The sequence below is a fragment of the Protopterus annectens genome, chromosome 6.part0 (assembly GCF_019279795.1).
Source record: "Protopterus annectens isolate FY-2018-M chromosome 6.part0, PAN1.0, whole genome shotgun sequence".
NCBI classification, from domain to species: Eukaryota; Metazoa; Chordata; order Ceratodontiformes; family Protopteridae; genus Protopterus; species Protopterus annectens.
This window is the reverse complement of record NC_056737.1, coordinates 1,801,208,818-1,801,221,412: the sequence shown is the minus strand read 5'-3', so window position 1 is coordinate 1,801,221,412 and position 12,595 is coordinate 1,801,208,818. Positions and strand designations below refer to the sequence as shown.

The window sequence follows — 12,595 nt, the reverse complement described above, 5'->3', positions numbered from 1 at the left end:
ACTACAAAATGAACTGGCACCTCACCTAAGTGTCATGTTTAATCATAGCCTCACCTCAGGCTTCGTGCCCACTGAATGGCACACAGTTACAGTTATCCCACTCCACAAGGGGGGATCCACCTTGGATCCTGGGAACTACCATCCCATCAGTCTGACAAGCCTGATCTGTAAGGGCATGGAAAGCATTATCATGAAACTTATAAACAAAGACATTGGCAACATTCAGACACTGGACCCCACCCAGTTTGGGTTTGTGAAGGGATAATCTTTCTCCGGAACCTGACTGACTTCTTCAAATCAGTCTCCAGAGCTGTGGACGTGGGTAAGGCAGTCCACACAGCCTATATGGTCCTTGCCAAGGCCTTTGACACCATCTTCCACTCTGGAATCATAGATAAACTTACTAAGCTGGGCATAAATCCCTACGTCACTCGATGGGTTGCCAACTGGCTAACTGACAGAACCCAGACTGTAAAAGTAGCCAACTCCAAATCCAGCTCCAGACAAGTGACAAGTGGAGTACCTCAGGGTTCAGTCCTGGGACCGCTCTTGTTTGGCATCTACTTCTCAAACTGGGAGCCATTATTGAATCCCCAAATGATGCGGATATTCTACAAAAGGGCCTTACAGAAACAGATGCCTGGTGCCAGAGCCATGGGCTCAAGCTTAATGCCAAGAAATGTATAGTTATCCTCTTTGGAAAAAAACATGTACCCATGAATTACCACATAGGTGGCAGTACAATAAACATTGAAAGTGTGAAGAGAGACTTAGGAACACAGGTGGACAGTAGTCCCACCTTCGATAACCACATCGCCACAACAGTCAGGAAATCTTTCTATGTGGCACACCTCTTTACTAAGGGCTTTTCATCCAGAAAAAAGGAGGTCATTGTCCCACTGTACTCATCACTCATTAGACCCAGTATAGAGTATAACGCCCCATTTGGTATGTACCTCACAAGACATCTGCAATAGCTGGAAAGGCCACAGAAATACCTCACTAAAAGAATCACAGGCCTAAAGCAGATGCCATATGCTGACCATCAAAAAAAATTCCAGCTATACTCTGTGGCATATCGGATACTCAGAGGCGATCTCTGTTTAACATACAAGGCCGTGTCATACCCTAAACTGTTGGACATGCTCCACTTAAAGAAATCCCAATCCCTCAGAGTCACACGCTCCAGGGATCTAAACCTTGTCATCACAATGAACAAAACATGCTGGAGGGCTATGTTCCTGACCCAGAGACTCCCCAAACTCTGGAATAGACTGCCCATAAATGTTAAGCAGAGCGCCTCCTTGGCCGTCTTCAAAAGGAACCTTGATGACTGGATGGGAGATAGGAAATTCACCCCAGGGATCATGTCAGTCACCCTGCTAGACAGGGGTCCCAGAAATAAATATTGTGGGAAGAAATACCCAGGGAATTGTTATGGCTAGGCTTGCCTAGGCCCTAGGGCCGATAGCCTAGTACCAACCTATGAACCTATGAACCTTGCGCTGGACAAAGCTAGGCTTGTGAGAGACTTCCCATGGCCTGTTATTACCAGTATACCAACAAATAAGTAATTAAAGAAATAAATACATTTCTATATCAGGTAAACTGTTCTTTTCCCATAATCATTACTGTGACCTGCATTGTATGTATCCCTCCACATGAAGATTTTGAATGGATGAATTCTGCACAGAAAATGTTTTTATTTTATTTATATTTATTTTGATTCAGTCAAGTGCAGTTATGATATCAAGTAAGCTACAATCAGTAGGTTTAGCCTCAATGTATCATCCTACACTTCTCTACAAGCTTTTATTTTTTCTTTTAAGAAGCAAAGCCCTTAAGATGACTAACAACTTTTTTACCACTAGTTGTCCTTTCCTCTATTACTCCTTAAACCTAACTGGGCATAATGATCACATTCTGTCCTTTATGCAGGAAATTATTGTTGGCGTATTTTATGCAACTATTTACAATTTAAAATAATCTCTTTTTATTATTTATTTATTCTACTGTAGCCTGATAATTATTTTCCTTTATCGTTAACTCTGTTTTTTTCTCTTTTTATGCAGATGTTGCTACAATTCTCGATTCTTTCCACTTGATAAAGCTTATTTCCTGAGGTGTGGGGATAGTGGTTTCAAAGTCCTGACTGGCTTGTTTTCGTCATTTTATACAAACAGATCTGAGTCGTCTATCTTAGATCCATACTGTTTGGTAAAATAGCAGCTCAGTCAAGCACACCCATTAAGGGGAACGCAGGAGTAGCTGAAAGATAGGTAGAAAACACCAGAGAACTGTCTGCTGTCACCTTACACCAAATTACCATGCAAAGTAAGCTCCCATATCTATTTAATTTGCATTGCATTGACTGTGTCAGCACATTTAAGCAGGTAAACCTGAAGGGTGGTACTTCACTGCACAATTGTATTTGTCATTTTATTAGTTATATTCTTATCAACTTATAATTTGATAATTGTCAGGTTAGCATTATGAAAATAAAAGATAGTGTAAAAGATAATGTGAAATGGAACTTGTTTTACTGAAGCTGTCATTGGGTGTGGTAGATCGTAACAGACATAATGGATATAGAATTGCCTTTTGCAGAACCATTCAGTTAAAAGCAACTCACATCACACCAAATAAAAAAAAGTGGCAATGTCTGTTTACTTGTGGGCATGCCCCGGTGGATGCAACTAATGTTCCAGCATAATAGAAGTTGCAAGCTGTGAGTTACGGTTCCTTGCATCTGCATTTGTCACATACTAAATCTGTTGTTTCCAGGAGAGGAGAAGGTAGTATAAAATGCCAAAACATAAACTAAGGCAAGGCTTCCATCCTTAAATCAGGGACATGACTGATAAATGAAGCACTTCACTTTCCAGACTAAAATTTTACAAACAAACATGCAATTTAATAAATAAAAACTTCTTGTTATAACCCTTCTTTTTACCTTATTTTAGTAGTTTTTTTCAGCATACAGCCACATTTATGAAGCATTTCATTTGCTTTTCTACTTTATAGGAATACGTGCTCTGACCTTACATGCACTGACATTCTATCAGGTTGCATATGTATATTAACTTTCATGTTTTCATATTAACACCATTTTTTGTGGCATACTTAACATTTCCAAATTTCAGGCAGCATTTGCATATCTGCTTGTATGCACTTGTTTATTTATATTTTATAATAACAACACTTGTGGTGGTGTTAATAAAATGTTTTTTTTTATTATTTGGTCTACTCACTATTTATCTGAGGTCATCTTTGCAATTTATACTTTCACATTGTTAAACAGATCTATATTTTTCCTTTCATATTATGTCCAACTTAATACTTCTTGGAAAGTGAAAAGGGTAGTATTTTTATTTCTCATAGCAGTTATTGGGCACTACACCACGTATCTTTATAAAATTAGTTTCACCAACTTTCTTCTTACTGTAGAATTATTTTTTGTACTTATTTACCTAGTTTTAGCCAAGTGTGAAAATACTTCTCTGAATTTCTAATATCTCATGCAAGGCCTCATTAGATGGTGTATATCATTACAGTCTTATAACTCTTGCACAATGCCACATAAAATGGCACATTGCTTTACACACTCATAAATGTTATGATTCTTTTGTGTAATACCTAACTAAATAGCATATTGCATTGCCCACTCATAACATTTTTAATCATCATTCAGATATCTAACCTGTTACCCAATAAAAAATGACATTCCAGCTTTTTCTGTTTCGATTCATGCCTCAAAAGTGTATTCCAAAACAGAGTCCCAAAAATATTTTAAATATAAAATTGAAAGTCAGTATAAATTAATTCAATCAGTAACAATGATTCAAACAACAAGCACTGCAGAATAAATAAAATAAATGCAACCAATTTAATAAACATTTATGTGGGAGGATGTCTTCCTGCATCCCTCATGTGCTCTGTACTGATTTCATAAAGTGAGGAAAAGGCAAACATCCTGAAAGGGCAAAACTCATATCAGGACCAACATTTATTCAATTTTTGATCCCCTTTACACTATTCAAATTTATTGGAATAGTAGGAAATTTTCAAGAACAGGTCAAGGATGTAGAATAGATATCTGGTAACCAAGGAACAATAATAGTGGTTTTCACTTACAATGTACACTACCATTAATGCATCAGTGTTACTAACCATGATTGACATTGCTGTCGCATACAGGGTACAGCCCTGACTATGCTGTAGGTGACCAGAGCTCAGATGCATGTAGGATCTGGTCAAGGAGGATGGAAATGAATGGCCTCTGTTAGCTGACTCTGCTTAGGGTAAGAGGGTAGTTCTGGCTCTCCACATGGATGACAGCAGAAACATTGATGGAATCTGTGCCTACTAAGCTCATGCTGAATTCATTCATCCTTGTACCGGGAACAGCATGAAGAGGCAATTTAACCCCTCAGAAGACAGCACTAGTGCAGCTTGTAAGAGCTGCCAAATGAGAGGAGGTTGCTGCCATAGGTAGATGGCTGGCCATCCTTCAGGATCAGCAAGCTGGGCCCTGTCTCTACCACCTGACTCCCACCAAGGAAAAGAAGGCCAACTAAGATTCCAGGGCATGAACAAATGTGCTTTGTAGCTTTCATTTAGCCTGGGAATGCCTGGCTCCTATACCATCAGAATGAATGGACTGATTGGGTCCAGGTTGGGGAGCCTTCAGGCAAGGACTTGCAGAGAGGAAACAAATGTTACTAATCATGGTCTTTATTACCTTGCTCAACCATGCTCCCTCACTATATGAGTTCTTTTAAAGACCATCAGAGGCCACTTGCTCTATCTAGCTTAGTAAGTCTCTCCTCTGAAGACAATCTATAATTTTACATTTGATTGTTTTACCTACTAACAACCTCAGAATGACTGATCCCAACAATGGAATATTCCATCAATATATTCTGTTTTTTCCTTTATGGTGTCATGGTGCCCTACTGTGGCTCTTTTCTGTTAAACCTTCCACTCTCCTTCTTGGTCACCACTCCTTACCTGTCCATGATAGGGTAGCAAAATATCTGTATCTTAACTATACTTTGATTTTCATTTTAAAGGTCATAGTAATATGTTTTGGTTTCCTTGACAACAAACAGAAATTATTATTATTATTATTATTTATTTTATTTTATTTTTTTACTTACTGGAGGACCTTGTTTACCATCAGCACCGGGAGACCCTGACAATCCTGGTACACCCTGTTGGAAAAGGAAAACAGATGACTGTTACAAATATTGCTCAGTTAAAAAATGCTTAATTACTAAAAAATATTTTAAGTATCTACAATAAGCATAACAGACATTAATACAGATATATGCTGCAATCAAATGTTTTATGTTTTTCATTGTATGAAAGTGAGTACACAGCATAAACTATGACATTTGCAAACTTCGTTTGCTAAATGTGAAGTGTTTGTAAAGATATACCTGCTATTTGTTAGGGTAGTTATTAAATGATTAAAAAAGTAGGTTGGAGTTGGGTGGCTAGGCTGGGGTAAGAAGGAAACAAGGTAAGGAGTTAGAAATAGTTACTTTATGTAGAAGAAGGGGGTTTGTATAAGGTCTTGTAGGAGGGATTTCTAGTCTTTTTTTGTATGGGTTTTGGAATACACCCATCCCTCCTACCTTTGCTTTAGGTTTACAAGTTCTTAGAGGTTTTGGATGGAGTAGATAAAGAAGGGGTAGTTTAAAGAAGTCTTATGTAAGACCCCTCAATTCCCCTTGTCTTTGTGGAATTGTTGTAGGCACAAATTAGAGAGGGAGCTGGTATGCTATACAGGTTGCCATGGATTGCTACAGAGAGAGGTTTTTTAACACTGCTTAATGCTGAACTGTACATATGTGATTGTGTTTTGTTAAAGTTATGCTATATATTTATCATCTATTTATTTGAATTTTGAAGAACCTAGTCACACATGCTTCCATGGTTTCATTATTTTGTTTGGGCAGGTGTATATGTACACAATTTATTGAAAAAAGACACATCTATGACTTAAGATGCATCAAGTGGTTTATCTAAACATAATTTAATCAAAATTAAAGATGGCATTTCCCATGGATGTATAGTTCTGAATGAATTCACATCTGTATTTTTGTGTTGACATTTAATAACAGAACATGTTTACCTTAGTTCTCCTGCTACTATAAAATACATTTTCTGTTTTTTTTTATTTTCTAGTAATAATCTGTATTTATAGAAGAGCAATAAAAACAAACACAAGCTGTGGAAGAAGACAGCAGCATGTAAACCATGACCTTGTGTTTGACTGTAATCAGGAATTGGGAAGCACAGTGTCTTAAATGAGATCTATAAACGGGAAATAAATACTATAACATATTATTCAAGTGGGTGATTTCCTGTGGATTACTACATATTTAAGAACAGTGAGCAAAAACTAAAATGGTCTTATGACCTGGGCTGTGTTGGAGTACAGTGCAGTGAAAATATGTATTTGCAGAAAAAATGTACTTTAAAACACACACTGGGCAGCTCTGGAACACATAAAGGAAAGAATACAAAATAACCAGAAAAAAATAAAACAGAAATATCTTTGCAAACTTTCAGAGGAGAAAACCACTGGATTATGGATTTTAATAGAACGTACTAAGTTGGCATGAAAAAAATTTTGCAAAAAAATTAGGTTATGTTACAGGTATAGAGTACCACTATATTAAGTTCAGATTACATGACAGTTAAGAATGGTCAGAAGGCTGATAGAAACAATACATCCTATTTAAATGGGATATGAAGGCCTGCCCCTACACATCTCCTCTTCCTTATAGGATAGATACAGACACAGTGACTGATGAGAAATGACTATCAGCATACCATATTAGGAAAAAAGGAAAAATAAACAGGTCTGCAAAATTGTTATGAGACTCGGAAAAAAAACAATATCTATCTATCTATATATATATATATATATATATATATATATATATATATAAAATAATATATATATATGTATGTTTTACTATTAAAATGTCGATATTCAAAACTAATTCTGTTTTGAATGTCAAACCATAATGCCGAATCCTTAAATACTAATTAGGTCTAAATGTCGAATTTGATGAATGAATTCAGCAGATCTGACATTTCGATCGAATAGCAAATGGGATGTCTGCATAGGAGCAAAAGAAAGTTTAGCTCCTACTTCCACACCCCTTGCTAAATATATATTTCCAACTCCGTGATCGCACTACAGTGAGGAAAGGGTAGGATTTCACAGTCCACACTGTACCGCAATCTGTACTTCTATCATTGAGGTTCATATCACCGAATGCACAATGGTATTCACTGATATGAACTGTCTTGCTCAAGTAACGTTCGGCAACACAGAAATCATCCAACCACAGTTTGACATTCCTGTGTTCACCGAACGTTACTTCAACATTTTGATAGTAAATATATATATATATATATATATATATATATATATATATATATATATATATATATATATATATATGGGTCCATGTCAGATGGATGAAAGTGCAGGTAAACAAAGACCACATCACTAAGATGACTTCACCGACAGGACAGATGCTCGACAACAGTAAGTCAGTGTATTACGGAATGGAATACATTCCTGTTACTGTAATACACATGAAAACCACATTAAAACCTGTATAGCAGTGGGGCAAGCCCCCCTGCACCCTCCTACTTAAATATGTCAACTCCGAGATCGCACTACAGTGAGGGAATGGGACTAACTCACAGTCCGCACTACTTACTGTTGTCGGGGATTCATCCTGTCGACGAAGTCATCTCGGTGATGTTTTCTTTTACCTGAGCTTTCGTCCATCTGACATGGACCCATATATATATATATATATATATATATATATATATATATATATATATATATACATATATCGCCATCTATGAATACAGTTTGCATTTAAGACTATATTTTAACTCTGAATCTGAAGATGTCTAAATCATCTGCACATTCTTTGAGAAAAAAATAAACAATGTGTGCCTTGTACCACCTGGAACAAACATGCCTATCAGGGTACATTAAATATTGAAGAAGAGGACCATGACCCACAGGCCTTGTGCCATATCGGTGCTGCTATATTTTCAATAGTGCACTTTTTATTGTGAAAGGCAGATGTAATGGAGAATTCAAGACTGCAGTTGGGCAGAATTTTAATAAAATAGTGCCCGATCACAATGTCAAAGCCCAGAATCTTCAACACAATTTTAAAATAATTGTTTTGCAGACAGCATGGTTCCCCTGCATCCTTTTATGGGGCCTTTACCAACCACACCCTCAGCTTATAAGTGTACTACTTGCTATGTCACTACAGTCCAGAACATCTGGTAAAAGATAAATCCTTTTTTGCAATTTCAGATGCATATATTCAGTCCACAAAATTACACAGATGAGCCTAAAATATTGTGTAACACATCTAAAATCTTTTCAGTAATAGACCAGAAAGCAGCATGTATGAACTCTGATAGATCAAATCTGCCACTGCAGGAAAAGTAAGCCTTTCTGCATACCAAAGAGAAGGGAAAACTGCCTTTCTAAAAATGTTAAAGGAAAAAGAAAGGAAAGGCATTTTGGAGGTGGAAAAAACTATAGAAGGGGAGGAATGTCATCTTAAAACAACACACATATTATATAATACGCAAAGTAAATGTGCAAAGATATAAATTTGTATTAAGAAAAATATAATTTTTTATAGTTAGACAAGGATAACACAGCAATTGAAAAAGACAGTAAATACACAAAACTAAGTAAAGTGGCTTGCTATTTAAGACTAGAAGTTGGTAATAAAGTATGGTGCTAAATCAGAATTTTGTGCAATATTAATGAAGAAATATATCCAGAAGGCATGCTTCTCATTAAAGGGGTTGATTCAAGTCCTCAAAAAGGCAAAATGATCCAAAAATAAAAAGAAAATAACAATGGCATCTGTTGGGTTTTCACCTTGGAATTCCTGTACAACAAATAGGATAACCAGTGATATATCTCTGTGATGAATAAAATCCAGTTGACTGCAGGACAAGAGAAGAGACTTCCTTTCAGAACAGATGGTGCACTACTTATGACGGGAAGCTACTGGGAAATTATTATTTATGGCTGAAGGAGGCAATTCTGTAATATCTTGTAGATTATGCATCCAAGAAAACATGGCTTTCACAATACAAGAATAATGTCAACCACAAATAGAGCTGTGCATTTGTGCAACCATCAAAAGATGAGTGAACCAGCATGGAGGCAAATCCAGTGATACACAAGCTGAGTCCAAAATGAAAAAAGAAAAATTTCCAGGTGTACAGAGTGAACTGAAGTCCTTTAATGATTCCAAGCAATTTCAAGATACGCAAGTAAAAACTATCACCCAGAGGGCTTCCTCAGGTGCATAAATCACCAATCAATAATCCGTGCACCTGGAAAAATTGTTTGGAATTATTAAACAATTTTAGCTCACTCTGCCCTGGTTTCCAGTGATTTCCTTTTTCTGTTTTCATTTGTGTAACCATGACATTTAGATGGAAGTAGCTGAGGCCTCTGTCAGAATTTAACTACACCTGACATAGTACTTATTATAATTCTAGTACATAAATCAGACAGAGTTGGAATGAGTTCTGAGGTGATACTTAAGATAAAATACTGATTACACAATAGGATGGAAAGGGTTATAGTAACCTGAGTTCACTCATATGAAAAGCTGGTGATCAGTGTGATACCAAATGAGGTCAGTAATAGAAAGGCTGTTTTCAATATATTCCTAAATGTCCTTGCTGAAGGCCTGGAAAAAAAGTGTCTACCTCTTATGTAATGGTATGGATGCTACCCAACAGATTTTATATAAAAAATGTAGAAGGGCGAAAAACACTTGAATAGATCAGAGGAACTTTTTAAAGCATGGCAACAGAAATATAAAATACATGAAAATACATGAAAATAATGGTTTGGAGTTGGGGAGGGAGTGTGTAACTGGAGGCCACAAGAAAAGTGTGTGAAGTAGTGATATGACCTAAAGTCAGCACTGTAAAAAGTACAAATAAAGAAGATGGAACATCCAAACATATTAAAAGAAGCATAACCAATAGAAAACAAGATGTTATTATCCATATTTATGCACACTTCTTAAGAACACATTTAGACTACTGTGTGCCACTCTGGATACTTACCATTTTAAAATTTAGTTTGGATACAGGTAGTTCAGTGCGGAAGAACAGCAGTTAAATATCTTTATGGGAAGCCAATATAAAAATAATTACTAAAACAAATTAGCATATACATTATATAAAAAAAGAGACACATGGAAAAAAACAAATTAAAGGCATAAGTTCATCATTATAGGACAGGAGTCTAAAAGACTTCCTCTCAGTGTAAGTGACCATTTACACTGAAAGCAGGTTGAGAGCAGGTGTTTTGGAATCTTGTACCCATAGTAAGCCTATTTATAGACAGGCCTTACACCGAAATAAGTCACCTATACTGAGACCAAGTCTTTCAGAATGAGAACAGACTTACACTGAGAGCAACTCTTTTGGTGTCTGGCACATAATGTAAATCACCCAAATGGACACCTTATTAAAATATTTTGAAGATATAACATTTATGATCTGTGAGGGGCTATGATGAAGTGTTATTTCACATAAAGTATGATTGACGTATGTATCAGATTCAAAGGCATTAAATGAATGCAATCCTTGAAAAAAATATATATATACATATATAATGTATTTATTAAGTAGACTTTTGGGGGCAGGTTCTTAGATAAATGAGAGCAACAACTTCTCAAATAAATATTGAGAAAGTTGTGTAAATCATGCTGTTATTACCTCCTATTAAAATACAGGCATACATTTACATGGGGTCTATATTATAACATTGAAGTCTAAGTTCAAAAACTTTGAATATTATATTATCGAACCCTTTAAAGCAAAAGCTGACAATAGCGAATTCTCGGAACATCGACATTTTACCTAAGGTAAGATTTTGGTGGTCCGTTCCCTGGCTTCACTATTTACAGCACTGTGGTGCGATGGTTACAGACTGGGTTTAGGGAAGTGAGTGAATGGACTGGGGTAAGGTGAGTGTGCGGTAATTAGGGACTTTAGGGTTAAGGCGAGGGTGAGTTGAATGTGCGGTAGTGACAGACTTTAGGGTTAGGGGCGGGTTAAGTGAGTTAGGGTTAGAGCACCGGTGAGGTAAATGTGCGATTGTGTGGATGTGAGGATTAGGATGGGGTAGGTGAGTTAGGGTTAGGGAGCGGGTAAGGTGAGTGGGCGATAGTTAGGGACCTTAGGGTTAGGGTTGGGTTAAGGTAAGTGGGTAGCTAGTGGTGTATGTCTGGTTAAGTGTAGGGTTTCATGATGTGTATGTCTGTGGATTATTTATTTTGGTGTGCTTGAGTTGTGTGTATGTTTGTCAGAACAGCAAATTTTTTCCCTGGGAAAAAATGTGCTATTCTGACTGTTCAGTTTTCTGCTGTTTTGATTGAATGGGGTCGATATTATAACATTTCATGTTTTTAGACTGTGATGTTATAATATAGACCCCATTTACATCTGCTAATTAACTGGAATTTTAAATGGATGGTTAATGGAGTCTATGTGTGTGGCACATAATGGCCCTATTATATATATATATATATATATATATATATATATATATATATATATATATATATATATATATATATATATATATATGGATCTACTTCAAAACCTTAAACTTCAAATAGCTGAGATCAGAAGATCAAAGTTTTGAAACTTCGAAAATAAAATAAAAATTTTATGTTTTAAATTTAGCACCCCACACCCCCTGCTAAATAAATATACCAACTCCAATATTGCACTACAGTGAGGAAAATGGTAAATATCCCATTCCACTCTGTATGGTGACCTCCATTCAAAATTTTTGAAGTTTCAAACCTTCAATTTTCTGGTCTTGGACGTTTGACGTTAGAAGTTTTGAAACTTCGAGCTTTAGAAAGGGATATATATATACATATATATATATATATATATATATATATATATATATATATATATAAATATATATATATATATACATATATATATATATGTATGCAACTAAATACCCTTTGATCATCTGATAAACTACACAAGGTTGCAAAGTCCATTAATTCCTTTGGTGACTCTCTCTACTCCTTCAAAGTAGCCAAAGAGTGGAAACTATTACCCCAGAATATCTTAAAAAACACAGATTGTCATATCTTCAAAAAACTCCTAAAGGAATACCTCACTCAATAATGGCTATGCTCCTGTAATACTCGTTGCAGTACATTGGAGAGTGCAGGGCAGTTTTCAGGTTTGTGGGTAATGGAGTGGGCAGTGGTGAGCTGATTGAGCAATAACAGATTTGGAAATTCAAGACAATGTAGTTTTTGAAGAACAAGGCAATGATGGGTCCTGTTGGGTATATTAGCAGCAAATTTTGTCATTTTATTATAGCAGGAATCAAGTAGATGTAAATCAGACTTGTGCAGGTTAGTAAAAGGTTGAGAATAGTTTAGAAGAGTGAATAGGACGTGGGATCTGGCTGTGGCTAATCTGGTATTTTGAGTAAGGTAAGGTTTGGCCCTATACA

The 12,595-nt window shown here is 36.2% G+C and overlaps 1 protein-coding gene across 1 annotated transcript in view; it reads right to left on the bottom strand.

Annotated features, from left to right (window-relative positions):
- Positions 1–12,595, bottom strand: part of COL3A1 (collagen type III alpha 1 chain) — a 323,606-nt gene that overhangs the window by 137,001 nt on the left and 174,010 nt on the right. Inside the window, exon 23 of the mRNA XM_044075159.1 lies at positions 5,160–5,213. Coding sequence (XP_043931094.1) covers positions 5,160–5,213 — 54 coding nt within the window. The remainder of the gene's footprint in view (positions 1–5,159; positions 5,214–12,595) is intronic.